The following is a 21,823-nucleotide window of genomic DNA, read 5'->3' as shown; positions in this document are numbered from 1 at the left end:
AATACACACCAGGGGTGAGATGTACTTGAATAGAAATCTAGACCTTTGCATTGATCTTTTGCCTTGCCTATTTGACAGGCAAATGCAATTTCCAATTTCAGTCTGCTGCAATGCTGACCTTAATTTCAGCTAGTAGCAAAGAAAACCTGTTTCTCCTACTTCAGTAGAAAATAAGTGCACCATCTTCCAGAGACATTTTGTTGTTTAGAAGGCCCCTGATCTTTAACAGTCACCTTTTCTTTCTGCCTATATCAAAAAATATCAATACATAACCGAAACTAACAGAAACTGTAACTTGCAAATATTTTCAACAGCTTTCACCTTGGGAAGACAATGATTGTTATTGTCTTTTCACCCACTTTGGGAGATATGTTTTCACAGTGGTACATAGTCAGCACTTAAAGACTTTACTAGGGCTATTTCCCCAGAAATGACACAGAAGGGCTTTCCACATATGGACATGTAGTATCACTTCCCCTCTCATTAACTCCTCTCTTGTCATCTTATTCTGTTTGATTAGAGTTAACATCTAAACTCAGAAAGGAGAAAAAAGCCACAGATGGCTTCCCAAATCCAATTAACCCGGCATTCATAAATCCTGTTGTCCACCCATGATATCTCTAGTGCAGAATATATGAGGCTTGGTGTTCTTACAATAAAGTACTTGAGTGTCTCCCAGTGTTTTTAACGGGAACAGTAATAGACTATTTTCAATTTCTTGTTCTCTGGGACAATAAAGCTTCTTGGCTGAGCACTGAAGTCATATAACTTCCAGAGTAACAGTAAGCCAAATACTTTTGTTCAAAAATGTGAGCATAGGATATAATTCCCTCTTAAACTCCATAATACCTGGATACATTCTTTATTCTACTGGATTTTAATTAGGACCCCTTAATCTTGGTATCAACATAGGATGCGGTTTATGTCTTTGGTAAAAATTATGTGCATTTTCTCTGTCTTACATAGTAAACCACGCTTTGTAGTAATGCTCTTTTGGGTGTAGCAGGGAGTGCCCTAGACTGAGCACTAGATAAACATTCTGAATTGCTGGAAGATTCAGTAAGAGCTAATCATATTTATTATTTGGATTTGTGAATGAAAGAATTTTCTCAATGTGGAGCATATGGCAATGCTCAGAAACTGCCTGTTATCATTTGTATTAGTTTTTACTGCAAATCAAAGACCTAAAAATATGCTCCTTTCTGATCTGGCTATTGGGTTTCTTTCAATGGTCTGTTTGAGTAATGTGGTTTTATAGGTTCCAGAATATCTCAGCTGTGCAGGGCAAAGAAAGAAAAACACAGACTTGGGTTCTGTAGATTTCCACTGCCAGGCAGTATCACCTCTGTCTGGAAAAAAAAAGAGAAAAAGAACAAAACAGAGAAAATTTTCCAGCTGGGAGCGCAGATCACTATGTTGGGGTCATCTCTAGGTCTTGCTATGTCATACTGAAATGCAACATGACAGCTTGACACACATTTTTTTTTTTTTTCTTCTTTTGCAAAGACACCTTAGAATGCTTTAAATATGCCCCGTTCTAGAGTGGTTGTCTCTGAAGTCGGTACTGGGAAGGTACTGGAGAAAGCATAATATACAACAGCGACATCATGCAAGTTATAGCTCCCAGTAAAAATAAAATTGTGCATTGATGGATATCAATCAAAGAAATGGATGTTAAAGAGGAAAAGAAATTAATATTTAGGAACCCTCTATTTAGGAGGGTTCCTTAATGTTTAGGAAAGCCACTGTAAATCCTTAGCCTACTAGATTAGAAAAGACTCAGGAGCTAGTATGTTTTTTTAATGTGGAGAGATTTTGAGAACGATCTTTTTGTTCACAGTCTGCATCTCAAAGGAAATGAAAAATTCTGGTGATTCTGGAGGAGCAGAGAGGTGAAATGAAATTTTACAAGCAAGGGTCACCAACCACACAGCATGGGATTTAACATTAGGCTTTCTGTATGACGTTGACAGCAGTTCAAATGTTACTCCTCAGTTCAATTGCAGTGAAGGTTAGAGCAGAGTATATTTTCAAATTAAAACCAGCAACAGCTGGTATTTTTAGCTAAATCCATAGATAATTTTTCAGCAAAGCATCTCTCCAGATGACAGTTTAGTTGGTTAATTTTTATTTTGTAGTCTCTCTTTTTTTTTTTTTCTTCCATTTTATTGCATATGGAAATCAGACATCCAAGTCTAGGCAGCCAAATTCCTTTCTGAAATTCATAAAACAAACAGCCTCCTCCAGTGACTTCATTCATCTCAAGATATACATTTGAGAAAGGTCAGAGCAAACATCTTCTACAAGTACCCATTGCTTTCCATTTACTGAACCAGAAATCCATGTGATCAGTTCAGATTGACACATACAACTTTTAGATATCCAAAGCCGAGTAACTCCTACCCCTCTTTAAGGTTAACACATCATACGGTTTGCCTGTTGTTATACAAGCAGTTGTACCTACAAGTACTTCAGTGCTTCATAGGGCAAACTTTTTAAAAGTATAATTTAAAGTTATTGCTACTGTTTGTAAAAATGATTTATGGTCATATAAAAATTTTGCTGTATTAAGAATGAATATGCTAACAGCATATTCCTAATAGCAGTCCGAGGATACTATAACAATCTATAAAATGTGATTAGCTGTGTCTTAGAAACATTTTAGTTACCTAATAACCCTTTATTTAAGGAACCATCATAAAATGTGACTTTTTTCATTAAGCCCTCATTGAAATAAATATACTTGGCTAATTAAAATTAGCAGCAATGATAGTGAAAACTCGTGTTGATTCACCCAGGAGAGTGATTATGGATGTAGATATTTCCACCTTGGGGTCACTAGTGCAAATCTAGCTGGATCTGTAGAGAATTCGAACTACTCCAGATTAAATGTTTGTTTGTTTATCTAATGAATTATGAATCTTGGTTTTGTTCCTAGTGAACAGATGTCCAAAAACTCCTCAAACCCAACACTACAAGAGGTAACAGCTGTCATTTTTGTTAGTGATCCTGTAAAGAGAGAAAGAAAGCAGGACATATGCTTAGGCTGGACTGACTACCCCTCCCCTAGGGTCATGCTATCACCCTGCTGCAGGTCAAATGTAAAGTACAGTATGCGAACAGGTCTGGAAATCCTAGGCAAACAATTTAAAAATATTATTTCAGGACTTTATTTTATATAGCTCTAGTTATAGTAGAGCTTTTCATCTTATTTTATTTTTTTTTATTTTTCTAAAATATATATTGTTTTTTATTTAAAAAAATAAAATAGTCTTTTCCACTAACAGGTAACAGGTTAGTTAAGCACTGGAATAGATCGTATTGAGCTAACCTTGTCTTTGAGGAGGGAGATGGGTTAGATGATTTCTCAAGAGCCCTCTTAGCCTTAATTACTTCAGAAATGATCGCACCATGGAAAAGAAATTTCATCAGTAAAAGTGAAAAGGCACCGTATTTGTGTGGGATATAAATAGAAGCATCACAGACATCCCTTGAAATAAAGAATACCCATGGCAGAGGTGTGTGGACAGGTTGGCAGTGGGGGAGATTTCCTGTGCTGTAGATGTACATGGCACCAATCTCCGTAGTATCCAACTAGCAATATCTCTGAGCATCGCGTCCAAAACAGGCAGGGAGAGAGAGAAAAGTGTAATGTTATGTTACCATGTGTTAGCACACTGTAGCTTAAGGGTATGTAGGGGGTGTAGATTACAAGCCACCGAAAAGGAGGGGTCCTAATGGAAATTCGGACAGGCGCTGTATGAGCAGCAGGCTTCCTGCGGTTATATCAGAAGATAACAATATATCAGCCATCTGCTGATGCACAATAAATAACATAAAAGTATTTTGCCTGCAGACTGCGAGCATCACTGATAACTGGATAGTGAAAACTTTTGGTTGAGTTTATGTCCTGCACGAAGGATGACCAGAATTGGTTTGACAATCAGGCTGAATGACAAGCAGTCAACAAAAATTGATTACAAAGTCATGGAGAATTGAAAAAAAACCCAACAACCCACTAAAAAAACCTGAAAGAGGGAAGAATATTTCCTTCCCCGTGCTGGATACAAACCCTACTGGATGCTGATGTGTTGTTTTTTCTATTATCACTAAACGTGGATGGCTCAGTAACTGCCACTGTACCCACTGAGTCAATACTGAACCAATATTACAGCAGTAAAGATTATGTTTAATTATACTGGCTAGAATTAAAGCACATAGAATTACAGTAGTAATTGTATTTTCATACTTGATAATTTAAAGAGGGACTTATCTTTCCCCATTCAAAAATTAGGTGCCTAGTTTAAGTGAATTGCCTGTAGTACTTGCTAGATAAAGAGAGGCATGATTCACCTCATGTCTCTTGGAATAACATAAATTGCCTTCTGTGGGTCTCTTTCTCTCCACTGACTACAGATGGAGTCTAGAGGACTTGTACAGAGAAAACGCTTGAGTTTCACATGGGTAAATTTAGATGAGGTAACGATCACCCTTAAATTCTTCTCCATTTCGCAAGAGCACTGGCACTTGCTTCAATGTCTGGATGAGTTCAGATGGATGTATTTAAAGGTGAGGATTTCAGCATTCCTGGAGCTGTGTATGAAACACTTACTGTCTCCCACAAATTGTGCTCTGTGTGTGGCGATGCAGAGAAGGTGGATTTTGCACTCAAGCCTGTAAATGAATAATTCATTGGTAAAATAATCTTGGGGAAAAAGAATCCTGGGGGAAAATGATGAACTTGTTCCTCAATGGACAGTGCTAATTAAGTGATCTGCAGTAGCCTAGATGGGCGCTGGGAGATGGACAAAACTGTGTCAATTATCAGTAAAGGCTTGTTGTTAGTTAACACTGATGGGACGACTTAGTCTCCCAGTCATTCACCTTGGAAGATTGTTTCATGGAATCATAAAAGAAAAAAAAAAGTAATTTCAAGAGAACATCTAATCAAACTATATATCTGCTGTGAGCAACTTAATAGTTATTTCCTCCTGTCCACACACTCTCATTTTTACCTGGCAAATTTTCATGCATTTCCAAGGTTAAAAAAATCAAGAAAGGACATGGGGGTTTTTGTATCATGTAAACAGTAGCTTGCACAGAGCCTCTTCCCATTAAAAAGCACTAGGTAATATTAATAACTAGGTCAAATAGTATCACCACTACTAGGGTAGGTTCTCCTTTTAATAGCAACTCATTTGGGAGCAGCTGGGTTGTATAAGAATTCCAGCTGGGGTCTAATAGGGTTTGGTTACCAAGTATGGTGAGTGCATGGGACTTTTGGTCCAAGCCTAAAGTGGTAGCAGAAAGAGAGAAAAGAGAAAATGCACCAGCTTAGCTGACCATCTGCAGTATTTTTTGCAAGACAAGGGACAACTCTGTTAGGCAGCAATGCAGGCTGGAAGCAGAAACAGCCCAAATTTCCGATCTTTCATTTGCTTGCTTGGTTGCTGGTGCCAGCTGCAAGGGGCAGAAGGATGGTGATGTCTCATTTCTACAGACCCCAAAAAGGCATGATGGAGCTTCTGCATCTCTCCAGGAATCTTTAATTCCCACTGACTCTTCCCTGGACTCCCAAACTGGGGGCTCCTCACATTGGCCATCTCATGCCTATGTTCTCCTTAGACATGAGCAGAACCCAGCTCTGAGTTTTAGTTATCTTCTAAAATAGGTTTGAATTGTGATGATTAGTTATCCAAGACCCAAACACAGTTTCAGGTCTCACTGATTTCAGTGGAGGCCCAAGGGCATAACATCCCCTTTAGCAATAAGAGTTGGTGATATTTTCATGTTGTATAGTCTGTGAAGGCTTTTTTCACACATTCCCTGCCACCCCTCCACACACACACACACACACACACCCCCTACACAGAAACATCCCGGTTTTCTACAGTATTTTTTTAAACTGAAGCCCAACTCCAGACCTCTGTAGAGTTTTTGATTTCCCTTTATACTGAGTATCTAAGTAAGGTTTTACACTCATGCTGGCCATGCAGCTTTACCAGACAGAAGCAAAGAACAAAGAGAAAATACTTTACCATCTTCAGAGATGATAAATCTGAACAGTGCAGGACACTTGACAAAGACAATTTCACCCACACTTGCAGGTTTCCAGCATGTAATATTGTCCCACATTCCTGGGCAACCTATAGAAGAGAAGAAGGGATAAAATATATTAGTGATGGAAATCCATTCCTTTCTTCACACTGTTATTGCGTTTTTTAGTTGGTTCTTTCTTCTATCCATAAAAATGCGCTTGTTTAGAATAATAAACAGTATCAGTTTCTAATAAGCTTTCCCTGGAATAAAATAATTTTCATTCATAGGAATAGCATAAAATATGTAGTTGCATGGCACAATAATGACCAGGCTCTACCCTAGCAGAAGATGACATGTCTTAGTCCCAGTTAAATCACTCCAACGTACATCAGAAACAAAATTTCCCTTGAGCGCGAAATCTACCACAACGTAGCTATCTTTTAGTATCATTTAGCTATCTTTCAGTATTGGTGAGTTAAATCTTTAGGCATCTTTGATTTAAATTCTATAAATTTCTGTTGGCTCTAGTCCTTGTCAAAGGTTGGGTACTGACACGTTTTGGAATTTGATCCAGGGAGATGACTGGAAACTGAAAGACAGATTCTGCTTCATCCTACAGCCGGTTTTGTGGCTATGTGAGGGAAGCTCACCTCTTTCATGTTGTTCATTGTCTTGAAAAAATATTGGAAGTAGAAATGTCCTCCATTAGTGAAGAACCATCGTAATATCATTCACTACCTTTACTGCAGTTTTTGTTATACAGAATATAAACTCACAATGTCAAAAGGATGATTTTGACCTCTAATGATTTCTTGCATAAGCTAAAGACAGGATCAGGCCTTTAACAACTGTTCAGAGGTTAGGCTTCAGGTAACAAGCTTTGAACTAAAGATCTGAGTGGTAACGAACCAACCTTCTGTTACATGCATGCATAGAGGAGGTGATGGGATTGTGGGTGGGAGTTGTGTTCTCTTAGGATATAGGAAAAATTCAGGTCCCATGTGCTATTGTAAATAAAATAAAGGAGCCCAGCTCCTGCTTCTTTCTGATCACTGTGTCAGAGAGATGACAAATTATGACTGGCTTTCAAGAAGCATAAGCCCTCCTGTAATTCTGCAAACCACCATTTTACTAGCTCATAAACCTGAAAGACTTATCCAGTGTACAGAAAAACTCAGAGCAATCTCTCAAATTTCCTACTAATGTTTAAAAAAATGACTTAGTGAAGGAATCTCAAATGGGAATCATCTTCTACCTCAGCAGGAAAAGAAAGAAAAACTAAATCTGAATATCTCCACTACTTATTTGCATTTGATGTTGAGATCGAGCACATAACCTTATCAGCTGTTAAAAACCGCACGCTCCACGATTTTCTAAGTGGTTTTCCGCTGATATACTCTCTCTTTGACTATGTGCCAGGAAAAATGAGATCTTCGGTAAAAGCAGATAATACTTCAAAGTGTCATACTTTCAGCCTGGCACAAGTACAATATAATGAGGTTTGGGTGATCAGCTTGTAAAAACAGTGTGGGCTTTATCAGCTGTGGTGATAGTAACAGATTTCCATCAGTGCAGAATGTATGTGCGCAGGGCTGGACTTGGTGTATTTTTTCCATCAGCTTCAGTGGCGGGGAATCAAGCCCTATGTTTTCTCACAAAATATAAGTCGGATACTACCATGCACGGTGGATAGGGCAGTTCTGAGTGATACAGTGTTTGAAGAATTAGGTCAGTCTCAAACAACACTGTTATGATTTTATAATGAAGGCATATGATAAGGAGTTGATAATCATTCTTTCAAATTAAAGGATGCAGCATCAGATCACATCATGTAAATTAACAATCATATAAAATCCTAATCCTATTAGCTAAAAAACCCTCAGCTTTGCAAACCCACCAGAATACAATATTACTGCAAAAATGCTTGTTAATTCATCACAGGAGCTGGAAAAAAGGAATCCTTTGCATTTCCCTCTCCTCTCTCTTCCACTCCTACCCCAGGCTGTTTCCTTTGCCAGATGGGAATCTCATTGTATGAATACTGTGATTCACTAGAACAACTCCAAAAGGCTCAAAGACTGGGGTTTGAAAAGTTTTGTGATGCAATCAGAGTACTAAAGATGGAAATCAAGATCACATTGAGCACTGTTAGATTTTATTGTCTTTGATAGCTAGTGTTTGTCCACGCAGTAGGAACTGTATTTACCACGTAAATCTGAAGACATGTAGTAATAGGTTTATAGTTCTCTGATGTATGGCGCTCTGTACAAAAGTAAAGGCTATGCAAATATCCACGGTAATGAGACATTTGCTTACAAGAGGTGTTAGAGACAATCAAAGTGGCTAATGAGATCTTCTGAGAACCACCTGCTAGCCTTGTTCGCTTAAATTAAATGAGGTTGATAGGAATAGGGAAAGATTTCTTATTTCTTATTATTACTTCAACATCAGTTCTCTTCCAAACACTGGGACAGCAATAGATCCTGCAAACCAACCTAGAGAAATGCAAAGAAATCCTCATACTGCAGAAAAGAAAGTGTAGACACGGAATAAATATTTCATAGCACTGTGTTTCAAATTCAGTTATACCAGGTGGCTCTTTTTGTGGTAATACCATGCAGAGCTAAAAAATACCCGCATTTAAAAAGACATTATAAGTTCACTGTGCTAGAAAGCACTGATGTGCTGACATTAGAAGACAGGGATAGAGAAGCAGAGAGTCAAGTAATTTGCCTGAGTTACCAAAATAGATGAGTGACGGAGATGGGAAAGAATTCGTAACCAATGCGAATGTTCCCTGATCCTGCCTGGAAAAACGTATTTGAAACAATTTATAAAAGCAAAGAAAGGGATGACAAAAAAAAAAAAAAAAGTAATAAAGGCCAGCGTGCACAAGCCCCTTATGTTTGTAAACCTTGATACAGCCAGCAGCTCCTGCTGGGTGAAATCTGCCCATGGAAATCAATGTGACTTGAGTGTGAAACTGCACAGCGGGGTTCTCCTCTAGCACTGGTGATATGTCTCCGTTGCCGTGTGACGTAGGGATGCCCGAGCTAGCTTTGAAAGAGGTAGCTCAGACACTGCAAGCAGCAAGGCGCAGCTTCAAGTGGGCAAATTTTCCTGGTTCTTAGCATGTTGGAAGTCAGTAATAACAACAGCTAGTTTTAAAGAATAAGATATCATGTGGGCCAGAGTGAAAAGTGGTGGTCTTGCTAATGGATGGCCTTGAAAACAGGGCACCTTGCGGAAAGCACAAACTCTGCCTTCCCTGCTCACGACTGCACTGCAACCTGCAGGCTGAAATTCATGTTTGGTAAACTTTGTGGGATTCATCTCAGTTAACATCAGTGGTGTAAAGCTTGGTGTCTGTTCTTGGGTGACTAGTTATGCCCTGTTCATAGCATGGGCAGAAGAGTGCTTCATCTCATTCAGCTAGTCACCTCCTCTCCGATGGGATGGATGATCCTTTGGGAGCCCCCATCCCTCGTCACTGAATTTTGAGGAAACACAAAGTAGTCATTCAACTACTGTATTATCATTATCATTATCATTATTTCAGGATTGGTTTAACTTCAGATGGCTAAGACTTACCCTTTTACCCTATTCAGCTAGGCAAAGTTTCCTCTGTAGCTCATGAAGAGAGACTTTCCAGATAGGGATAATCCCATTTCAAGGTGGCGGTGGTGGTGAATCACACTGTAAGCGTACTTCCATCTCTCCACTGACTAAACTCAGTTGAACGAGGCTAAGAACTAGCTTAGCCTAGACAGCTGTCTATTCAATGGCTGAAGCTGGTATTCCCCATAGGGTCTATGTGGTCTTTTGGAGCAGACATGAACCAATTCTGCCCTCAGAGCAGAGGGCTGACCAGTGGCTATGCAGCCTCTCTTAGCCACTTTCCAATCCTGAGCGAAGGAGTCCAGCTGAGGGCTGGGACATGTTACTGCAGGCTGTGAATGGTGCCAGCGTAGCTGTGCAGCTCCTGAGCAATTCAAACCACAGGCAAACCACAGCGGCTGCTTATGAAAAGCCACATGACCAATCCCTACATCTCTGTCTCAAGCTTCTTGTAAAAGTGAGATAAAACTTGTGTTTAGACTGTGTCATGGTTTAACCCCAGTCGGCAACTGAGCACCACCCAGCCGCTCGCTCACCCTCCCCCCCCGTGGGATGGGGGAGGGAATCGGAAGAGCAAAAGTGAGAAAAATTGTGGGTTGAGATAAGAACAGTTTAATACTTGAAATAATATAATAATAATGATAATAATAATAATAATAATGATAAATTGTAATGGAAAGTAAAACAGAGAGAGAGAGAGAAAGAGACGGGGGAACAAAAAACAAGTGATGCAACCGCTCACCACCTGCCGACCGATGCCCAGTCAGTTCCTGAGCAGCGATTGCTGCCCCCCAGCCAACTCCCCCCAGCTCATACACTGAGCATGACATCACATGGCATGGAATGTCCCTTTGGCCAGTTTGGATCAGCTGTCCTGGCTGTGCCCCTTCCCAGCTTCTTGTGCACCTCTTCGCTGGCAGAGTATGGGAAGCTGAAAAGTCGTTGGCTTAGTATAAACACTGCTCAGCAACAACTAAACATCAGTGTGTTATCACATTATTCATAGAATCATAGAATCATTAAGGTTGGAAAAGACCTCTAAGATCATCAAGTCCAACCATCGACCCAACACCACCATGCCCACTAAACCATGTCCCTAAGCGTCACATCTACACATCTTTTAAATACCTCCAGGGATGGGGACTCCACCACTTCCCTGGGCAGCCTGGTCCAATGTTTAACCACTCTTGCAGTAAAGACATTTTTCCTCACGTCCAATCTAAACCTCCCCTGGCACAACTTGAGGCCGTTTCCTCTTGTCCTATCGCTTGTTACTTGGGAGAAGAGACCGACCCCCACCTCGCTACAACCTCCTTTCAGGTAGTTGTAGAGAGCGATGAGGTCTCCGCTCAGCCTCCTTTTCTCCAGGATAAACAACCCCAGTTCCCTCAGCCGCTCCTCAGAAGACTTGTCCTCCAGACCCTTCACCAGCTTCGTTGCCCTTCTCTGGACACGCTCCAGCACCTCAACGTCCTTCTTGTAGTGAGGGGGCCCAAAACTGAACACAGTGTTCGAGGTGCGGCCTCACCAGGGCCGAGTACAGGGGCACCATCACTTCCCTACTCCTGCCGGCCACACTATTTCTGATACAGGCCAGGATGCCATTGGCCTTCTTGGCCGCCTGGGCACACAGCCGGCTCATGTTCAGCCGGCTGTCGACCAACACCCCCAGGTCCTTTTCTGCTGGGCAGCTTTCCAGCCACTCTTCCCCAAGCCTGTAGCGCTGCATGGGGTTGTTGTGACCCAAGAGCAGGACCCGGCACTTGGCCTTGTTGAATCTCATACAGTTGGCCTGGGCCCATCGATCCAGCCTGTCCAGGTCCCTCTGCAGAGCCTTCCTACCCTCGAGCAGATCAACACTCCCACCCAACTTGGTGTCGTCTGCAAACTGACTGAGGGTGCACTCAATCCCCTCATCCAGATCATCGATAAAGATATTGAACAAGACCGGCCCCAGTACTGAGCCCTGGGGAACACCGCTCGTGACCGGCCGCCAACTGGATGTAACTCCATTCACCACAACTCTCTGGGCCCGGCCGTCCAGCCAGTTTTTGACCCAGCGCAGAGTCCACCTGTCTAAGCCGTGAGCCGCCAGCTTCTCGAGGAGAATGTTGTGGGAGACAGTGTCAAAGGCCTTGCTGAAGTCCAGGTAGACCACATCCACAGCCTTTCTCTCATCCACTAGGCGGGTCACCTGGTCACAGAAGGAGATCAGGTTGGTAGAAGGAGATCAGGTTCTCATCTCTGCTAACTTTTTGGCAAGAGAAGGTGCAAAAGCAGAGATGTGTTTTTTAGATGGCAAGACCCTGTGTACTAATTCACTGCTCACTCATTCACTCCTCAATAAAGTGGGTAAGTCCTACCTGTCCCCCTCTCCATGAAAATAATTATTTTGACATCTTTCTTGTACTCAGCACACCATTTTCACAAAACATACAGGAATTTGCAGCTTTGAGACTAGTGCATCTCTGTCAAATGTTGCTGACTTTATTCAGTGGACTCAAATTTATTGGGTGAAGGGGGGGAGTGTAAAAAGGAATGATGGGACAATGGACAAAGGGATTTATGGATTCATACACAGACAAAAGGGAATAGACAACAATTTGCAAAAAATTTGTTTCCTTGGGAAATCAAGAAAAAAATGTAAATACATAAACCTTATACTTCTGTATTTTTCGTGTATGAAAATAAAGACTTCAGATGAAAATCTATCCTTTTGGCTTACAGCATTCAGTTTGATTTTGAGTTCCTCTCCTCATTTATTAGATTAAAATACCACCTTCAAGGTCATATTGCCTTCAGGAGAGTAATATCAAAGGAAACGTAATGTTACAAGCCAGCATATTAAACTGAAGTATGCGATGCACAATAACTTTTAAAGGGCATACTACATATAAAGCCTTTCAGAGAGAGGGAGAATATGAGATAGGTGCTCTCTGTTCTTTCATAAATCTAGGTAAATACCGAAATAAATAACGGCTTAAGCAAGGCCTGGGTATGGGGCCTAGATTTTCAAAAGTAATTGACATTTCAAAGTAAAGGTATCTTATAGGAGCTCCTATTACCGAAATGGTGGTTCTGTAGGTGTTTCAAGTTAGGCAACAAACTTATAACACTGTCAGATTCAATAGTCTCTTTTGAACGTCCAGGCCATAAAAAAGTGGAAAAGAAAAATCAACTGGAATTCCAAAGTTATAAAAGGGGAGAAAAAACACTAAAGGGTGACACTCTATGTTGGAAAAGAGAATACGTGATCATGCACAAGGAAGAAAAAGTCCTTCTGTAAAATAGGGGAGGTTTAGATTGGATGTAAGGAAAAATTTCTTTACTGAGAGTGGTGAAACATTGGAAGAGGCTGCCCAGGGAAGTGGTGGAGTCCCCATCCCTGGAGGTATTTAAAAGATGTGTAGATGAGGCGCTTAGGGACATGGTTTAGTGGGCATGGTGGTGTTGGGTCGACGGTTGGACTCGATGATCTTAGAGGTCTTTTCCAACCTCAGTGATTCTATGATTCTATGATTCTATATACAAAGCAGGCATGAAAGACTGAGTACAAGGGGAAGCTGAGCAGAGAAAAAGGGAAGGTTTCTTCCTTCCCAGTTCTGCTCCCAATAGAATTTGGAATTATTTGAACAATGTCTATTTATTCAGCATATGTCATCTGGACCAGCTATTACTCTAAGAATTTGTTCCTCTATCCAAATTTTACTACTGTTGCACTGAGAGGCACCTTGCATTGTCTAACATGGTATTCATTCACCTTAACAGTGTAAACTTTATATATGAAAATCTGAGCTAAATTCTACATTTCTTTTACAGTGCATGAAGAAAAACAGACACCTCTGGAGGGTGCTGCTAGAGGGTTTCTAAAATAAATTATCCTCTGGAGATGAGTATTTTCTTCCACTGATCAGAAAAGGCACCAAGAGAAAACCTAATCTTAGGCTTCAAACAACTGGAGTTAGAGCAGAGGAATTCCACATGTATAGTCCAAGTGACTCGGCTAGGGCTGTATGTGAAGAAAAATAAACTCTGGTCAAACGAGCAGTTGGCCCACCTTAGTATTTTCCATTGCCTTTCTCTAGATACCTGCTGCCCCTGGTATAAAGTTATGCAACACTATATTATGACTATTTAGAATCCATTGTTTATATAATGATAATTATATAAACTATGATAGCATTTTCTACTGGTACGCCATTATCAGTAAAGTGAGTTGGTTTATGGGATGACATTTTCAGAGATCTAAAGCATACTAAGTGCAGCACTGTTTTCAAAGAACTATTAAAAATATCATCTTAATTTATGAAAGAGAACGTTGGAAAAAATTATTTGAGATATTTCACTTCTTATCTACCAAGTTAATCCTAGATTATATTAAAAACTAAAAGTGAAAGAAACAGAAACATTTTTTTTTTTCTTTGAGTGGAATGGTGAGTTTTATAGCATAACAGTAGAAAAAGATGAGCTGAAGCCAGCAGGCTTTAGCTCTTAAAAGCATTAATGCATATGCTTTGCATTTGCCAAACATAAATTGTATATTTTAAGAACTGGGAGCTAGTCTTTTTTACCAGAGCGGGTTTCACTGGGTTTGGATGTTCACTTTGGTTCACCTTCCAACCACCTTAGGAGTGAGCCACACAAATTATAAATTAGAACTCTATCCTTATTCCTACTTTTTTGGTGGGGAAAAAAGTAGATACAAATACACACACAAGTCACTGTTTGACCATGATCTGTCTCAGAGGTGAAAAGAGAAAGAAGATCATCTCATTTGTGCAAAAATTCAACCATTAGAACTACTCTCCTCAAGAGGGTGAAAGGTTCTTGTCTACATCTCATGTGAAACACACCTCAAAAGGAAAGGCTAATACTAAATTATTATTTTTTCCTTGAACATTTTATACATGGCAAAGATCAGTTTTTAAATGACAGGAGCTGTTATCTATAATTAGAGAGGTATAAACCTTTTTTCTTCTTTTAAAGCTGTTTAATTCTTTACAATCACAGGATATTTATTCTAAGCTCACGCTTATTGCTGTGTTTGCATTGTTACCTGCCAAGAAAACCTCATCCAAGAAAATCTCCAGAATCCTTTAAGTGCTGCCAACCAATTGGCCTTAGGTGAGCTTTGGAGAGTTTTAAAGGGAAACTTCAGTTTGGCAAAATCTTTGGAACATTTCTTTGTCTAATTATACAGAAGAGTAAAAAGCCAATAATCTGGGAAGTGGAGACGTGGGGTTTTTTTAAAACTTTCTTCAAATATAATAAAAATGATTGGTTATTCATCTATGAGAAAGTCACCACTTTGCTGTTCTGGAGGCAGAGAGACTCCGTGAAATTACTCAAAAGGGAGATTTTATTCCAACACTGCTGGAGGACAGAATGACACTTACAAGCTGCCAGAACCTGCGCCAGTGCCGAGCTCGCCAGCTGTGGATAATCTGGCATCGCTCAGGACGTGGGTTATGTGAGATCATGGGGTACTGCTGAAGGCAGCCTTGCCTGGCAGCAGCTGGTACCCCTCGCTTCTTTTATTGCTGGAGGCAGCCGAAATGACTGTCATCATCCTACCCGGCCCCCCCCCCCCCCCCCCCCCCGCCATTCTGACGCACTTCTCTACCTTCTTAGGAGAAGAAGAGATCATGCACTTCTCTTTATCAACTCTATCTTCCATTAATTCTCCAAGCTGAGAGAGAGAGGAAAAGGGAGGCTATTCCACTAGTGCCTAGAAGGCTTTGCATACATCGCAGTGCTACAAATCTTAATCCTTAAATGACTGGGCTCAGAGTCACTTCTGGGAAGAACATAGTAAAAATACTGGCTGAAGTTTGCAGAGTTAAGACAGAGTTTGAGAAGAAAGCAATAGAGTAAGAACCAGAAAGATGTGTTGCTCTTCCACAAAGCCTTACTCTTCCTTTGTCAGATCCTCCGAATGGATCCTCCCTTTCACAGGTACAACCTACCCATAAAAATGATTGACTAGGGACAACAGGGTGGAGCACTGTCAGCTGTGTCCTACCTTTTTGAATAGTTTCAGTTAACAATATTAACTAAGCCTACAATTGGTTGTGGTGATGGAGGAGCGGGATAGAAATAAATATATATATTTTTTATACATATTTTTTTGCCACACAAATATTAACGTACCTCACAGCTAACCCTGGCTTTCAGCTAGGGCTATAGGTAAGGAATCTTTCCAAGCTGTATAGCTGAACAGTTCATTGCCACTTTTGCCACCCATGGAGAGTAGTGATATTTGGCCCATTATGAGATTTATGGGCCTGTGAAGACGACATCTGTAAAGATCACTAGGATAACTAGTTGCCATGGATACAGAGAAAGTAGAAATATTTTCAGTGTGTCTTTTTGGAGTCTGCATTCCTTTGAAAATGGAGAGAGGATTTGGTTGCATGGAAGAAGATGAGTGGAAGTTTTGGTAGCAGGTGTCTTGAGCATTGAGGTTTCCCCATAATAAATTCAGGGCTTTAAATCTGTTATGTCACAGAAGAAAAAAAACGATAACAGATTCCTTTGATTTGTTAGTTTCTAACTAATCTCACAACAGCACTGAAGTGGGACTAAAATGGGACACAAACCTTGAAACAGTCTCTGGGTATGGGGTTACACTTTAATCTTAAAAAATCCCAATGTGGTAGAACAGGATTTTCAATGGAACTTATTCAGGCAAAGCCTGAGGTCAACAGTTGCCTTGTCAATTTTGGCAGGTTTCTTAAAGGATAAAGAGACCAAACTAAACAGACAGACATTAAACAACAGAAAATAGCAACTGACCTCAAGTCTATATGACTGATAATTTCAGAACTTATATTAAATTCTGTTACACATATATTAAGTTCCCTCAAAGGAATTTACAAATTATTGTTACTGAGGTTTCATGGTAGCTCTGGGGGTAAGAAGATTTTCTGCTTTTTTTACAGCTGGAAAACAAAACAAAACAAAATAAATGGTGACACTGAAAGCTAAACACTCTCCAGAGCAAGAGTTGTAACAGAGCTCAGAAGCAAGTTGCATAGTCAGACTCCTGTCCACCTCACTTTCTTGCTTTTCTATTGTTTATAAATAGTTATCTCAGTGGAAAAAGGACATCTGTAGTAGAAGATAATCTATAACAGATCTTGGGCCAAATTCATTCCTGATGTAACTACAGTGACGCCAATGTGGATACTCTTGAGAGTCATTTATTCCTTGTTTACTCCTTCAAATGTTCTGAGAATGAGAAATGACTGAATTAAATAACTTAATTTCTTCCAGTGTGCAAATTCCATAATCTCTCCTGGAAATTGTTCTAGTGGTGAGTCAAGCAATTCCTTATTAGAGCCCATGGGATCTTATGATCTAGTGGAAGAAACAAAGGAAATAAATACATTATAAAAAGCCAGTTCATACTCTATTAAGAGGCATGTTAACACATTGCATTTCATACTCCTGAGCAGGAAGACAGAAGCTGCATTTTGTTCAAGCTTTGGAGTAACTGAAAAACAAATCTTGAAGCAAAGGTGTGATTCAATAACAATGTCAGAGTTTAACAAAGCCTGTCTCCTGTTTCATATTGAACTTCTCTGACGCTGCCCGCAATGTATTCGGAGAGTAGAAAAAATAGCACCAAAAAATAAATGCAATCCAGCCTCACAAGGATTTGCATACATCTGGGCAATTTTCATCAGTATGGAAGAGACTAAAGGAAATGATATTACTATTCTGTAAGTTCCCAACTACGAGATGCCTTCCTGTCAAAAGTAAAGATATATAAAGAGATACACCTTGATCTGGGCAGGTTACAACCTGAAGTCAGTGAAAAGGCAATGTGAGGGGTATCAACAGATGAAAATGGAAGTAGAATGCATGATGAAGAAGGGACAAAGGAGATGCTAGTGAAGCATGGAGAACTATCGTGATCATTCCCCTGAAAATCAACAGTGGATGCTTTCACTTTTGGGGTTTTTTTTTGGTGTTTTGTTTTTTTTTTTTTTTTCCTGGAAAGATTTTTTTTGCAGATAGAGAATGGGAAGAAATGGAATGGAATGTAGACTGGGAAGGAGCCACCAATGCCATCACACCCAGACCAGTCCTATCACCAGCAAGCAGAGGTCATATAAATTTAATCCAGAAAAAGTAAATGTGTACACACTGCCCACCACTCTATATTGTGTAAGCTACAAAATACAAAATCTCTCAACCGCTTATAGTAAAGTACAAAAACCCCAAACCCATAAACATCATAATGAGGCATAGGAAGAGGTCAGAAGTATTTCCGATGTCTTAAGATACATGAAATATGTTAGGTGATAATGCCCAGGAAACCATAGGAAGTGGACACAGGAAAGCCCAAAATTACAGTGGTGGTAATGCAAAATCTGAACTGCTAGAGACAAGATAATTCCCCTTTGCTGGCCTTTAGATCAGATCCTTGGAGAGTAAGTGTAGTGGATCTGTCTGTCTTTGTCTGAAGACTGGAAGGATACAGGAAGAAATGGGAACCAGTCACTAGAGAGTGCTGAAGCTGCCATCACCACTTGGTGATTTATAGTAGAGGACCAGTAACACCAGTTTCAAACTCCAGACACATAGACATATGCATCAAACCTCCAACACTGCTGGTTTAGTCACTACCTCCATCAAAGCCATTACAGTAGTCATTGCAGGAAGAGGTATTTTGGGAAGAATGTGGGGTTTAACCATATTTGGGAAAAAAGTGTCTGCAGATCCTCATTTTCTTTTTGCTTACTCCTCTAAGTAAGGAGTTAATGCCAACAAAGTCAATGAGTTTCTCCATGTATAAAGCTGCTATAAGTTGGAGGCTAATTGGTTTAGAGAATTTAGAGATGGGTTAAAAAAGAAATATGAAAATGAATTAAGTATATTATTCCTTCTCCCTCTCTTCTTACTAGAAAATGTTAAAGACCTAGTAGGAAGAGAAATTGTTCTGTGGTGTTGCTCACAAACATGTGTGGGCAAGTAATTACACTCCCATCTGAAGTAATAAATAACTATGAATTTTTGCATACATATAATCAGTATTCTTTTACTGGTGGTATTTACTGGAATGTGGAATAATTATGCAAAAAAAGAAAATAAGGCTAAAGGGACCTGTGGAGGTCATAAAGATTATTCCCTGCACCCAGACAAAATAAACCATAACTAAAATATCTAAAAGGAAGTTTGGGAGTTCTCATTGTCTGTGATATTCTTATTACCTGGACAAAGGATGAGAAAAGTACGTTACAGGGCACAATTCTGCACGCTTGAGTTATAGAGTAAAGCTCCAGAAACTTCTTTGTGTTTCAATCATTTGATAATTTTTGGCTTGCAGGGACTGTGATAACATCAGTGACATGTATCAAGATGGTAACAACTTTCTTCATGATATTCTGAGAGTGAACAGATGTCATATTACTTAACAGAGAGAAAATTAACCCCTACTGTAAAACCCAGTTAGATGTAGGAGTTATTTATAGGTATAGGTATGTATTTATACAGGTATAGAGTACAGGTATATATTTACATATACCCTCAGATAGGTCACTCTGTCCATAGACTACCTGTTTAGGACACACGTAGAAGAAAAATTAGAAAGCGCAGAAAAAATGCTGCATTTGTAACCCATCTTATTCATGTGAACAGGAATGATCAGCTGTTGTAATCACACCGTTTGAACTTTTCTTTATCAGTTTTCAATCCAGAAGAATAATGGGAAAGAAATCAGTGGTTCTGGTATATCCTGTATGAAGACAATGATGAAATAGTTCTACTGACTGGGTGTACTATATTTAATTTTGTTCTAGCTTATTCAATTATGAAAACAATGGGTTCTGTTTTAAGTAGTTTGCAGGTTAGCAGAGAAGGGGTAGAATTATATTAGTCATTTGGCTGTATGACCAAAAACCTGGAACAGATTCAAGTACTTTCATGTCTTGGGAACAAAAATGAGGCATGTTCTCAAAATGTATACAACAGTCCTTTAGTGCATTTTAATTAATTGTTTGTGGTCATTATTTCTGTTTGGCTTTGCTCTTGTCACATGGTTTAGGCCTACTCCTGTTACTCACTCTAAAAATCGTTTTTTTCTTCTAAAGCATTTCATTGTGCATTGACTTCTATTTCCAGTAATTTTTTTCACACAGGCCCTGGTTAATCACTCATTTATGGTACCTGCAGCCTCTTCCTCACTCATAAATTAATAATTATTCTAACCTTGCCTTTTGTTTTGGTTGTGATTTCTAGTTGCTTTGTTTCACTGTGCTTGCTTTGATTTGTTTTTCTGTAAAGGAAACAAACCAATCAATTCCAGCAACTGTGTGAGCATGAAATGTATGGCTTGATTATCAAAAGCGCAAGCTGCTATGGAAAGGCAGGCATTCAGGAAGTCTGAAATGGCTTTTAGGGTAATCAGAAAGGCAAGGAAAAGGATCAATAAGAAGAGCACGTTCAAGTGCTTGTCCACGAGGTTCAACTGTCTGCTCTTGAAGGGTGAAAACTGCACCATCTGACTTCAGACATGTGCCTTACCTGGCACAGCTGCTTGGGTAGGGTTCCCACTTGGTTTACTCAAAAAAAAAAAAAAAAAAAAAAAAGCCAGAAAATAAAATAACATATGTGAATTATGGAGAAAGAGGAAATCCAGGGCTGGGAAGTGAAATAGGCAGCTAAACTCTGAGATTATGGATACACATCAAATGGGACTCAACTTGCATATTAAGACACCTTAATTTAGGTGTTTTAATATGCAAACGGAATGTAAATCTCAGTATCTATCAACTGTACAAGGAGTCTTGGGAGACTAGCCAGCTAATTTAGCCAATAAATTAGCTGTCTAACATCCAGTGATGCAATTGTTCCCCAAGGAGGCCATTTTCCCATAAATACAGAGCCCAGTACAGTTCTCTTCACCGAAACACATGTTGAAAATGCCTGTTGAATTCAGTGGGAGTTGAGGTTGCAGACTGACAGCAGCAGAATCACTTCTAGAGAAGGGAGAGAGCTGTTCCTGGCACTGACCGCAGCACCCTCCCGCTGCCGCCTGGGTATTTGCTGCACTCGTTTTGGTAAAAGGTGTGTTTAGTTCAAGAATTATCAAAATCTTAAAAGTGTGATTTGTTAGCGATTTTTTCAGAAAACAAGCCAGTGGTAGCTATAAATATATGTCCTGGTTTCGGCAGGGATAGAGTTAATTTCCTTCCTAGTAGCTGGTACAGTGCTGTGTTTTGGATTTAGGATGAGAACAATGTTGATAACACACCGATGTTTCAGTTGTTGCTGAGCAGTGCTTACACTAGTCAAGGACTTTTCAGCTTCCCATGCTCTACCGACTGAGCAGGCTGGAGGTGCACGAGAAGCTGGGAGGGGGCACAGCCAGGACAGCTGACCCCAACTGGCCAGAGGGACATTCCATACCATGGGACGTCATGCTCAGTACATCAACTGGGGAAAGCTGGCCGGGGGGGCCGCTGCTCAGGGACTGGCTGGGCATCGGTCAGCAGGTGGTGAGCAATTGTACTGTGCATCACCTGCTTTGTGTATTATTATTATTATTATTATTATTATTATTATTATTATCATTATTATTATTACATTGCATTTCAATTATTAAACTGTTCTTATCTCAATCCACAAGTTTTCTCACTTTTACTCTTCCCATTCTCTCCCCCATCCCACTGGGTGGGGGAGAGTGAGCGAGCGGCTGTGTTGTGCTCAGTTGCCGGATGAGGTTTAACTATGACAATACATTATTGGCTGGGAGGTGAGTCTGTTTGGATATTTCCGTATGGCTTGAGGCTCAAAACTACCCATGTTAAAAGCAAAAGTGCCTCTAAACTACATGTTTACAGTATGGTGCAAGAGGTAGGTAATTACTTTGATTCATCTGTAAATCATTTATAAGACACTATGTATTCATCAAGCTGTCAAAATCATGAGTCTTCATGGCATTCAGGAGCAAAATTCAGAAATGCAAAGAGGAAGAAAGAACATTTATTTTAACTGAGATCAATCTGAAGTCTGGATGGCAATTTTCCTAAAATCTTTTCCTTTCCAACTATCTTGCAGAAATAATGCCTATATGTGAAAAAAATAAACAAAATCAAAAGCTGGCTTAGAATTGGACTCTAACATTCAATGTTCCTGTAGATATGAAATGAGGAAAAAT

At 39.9% G+C, this 21,823-nt stretch overlaps 1 protein-coding gene across 11 annotated transcripts in view; it reads right to left on the bottom strand.

The window, feature by feature from the left end:
* ADCYAP1R1 (ADCYAP receptor type I) overlaps positions 1–21,823 on the bottom strand; it is a 150,394-nt gene that overhangs the window by 52,412 nt on the left and 76,159 nt on the right. For all 11 annotated transcript variants that reach the window (XM_076332030.1, XM_076332024.1, XM_076332029.1 and 8 more), the window contains one exon: positions 6,039–6,146. In XM_076332030.1, coding sequence (XP_076188145.1) covers positions 6,039–6,146 — 108 coding nt within the window. The remainder of the gene's footprint in view (positions 1–6,038; positions 6,147–21,823) is intronic.

Source organism: Aptenodytes patagonicus, chromosome 2, assembly GCF_965638725.1.
Source record: "Aptenodytes patagonicus chromosome 2, bAptPat1.pri.cur, whole genome shotgun sequence".
Lineage (NCBI taxonomy): Eukaryota > Metazoa > Chordata > Aves > Sphenisciformes > Spheniscidae > Aptenodytes > Aptenodytes patagonicus.
Note: the sequence above shows the minus strand (reverse complement) of the source record. Positions and strands in the feature narration are given on the sequence as shown.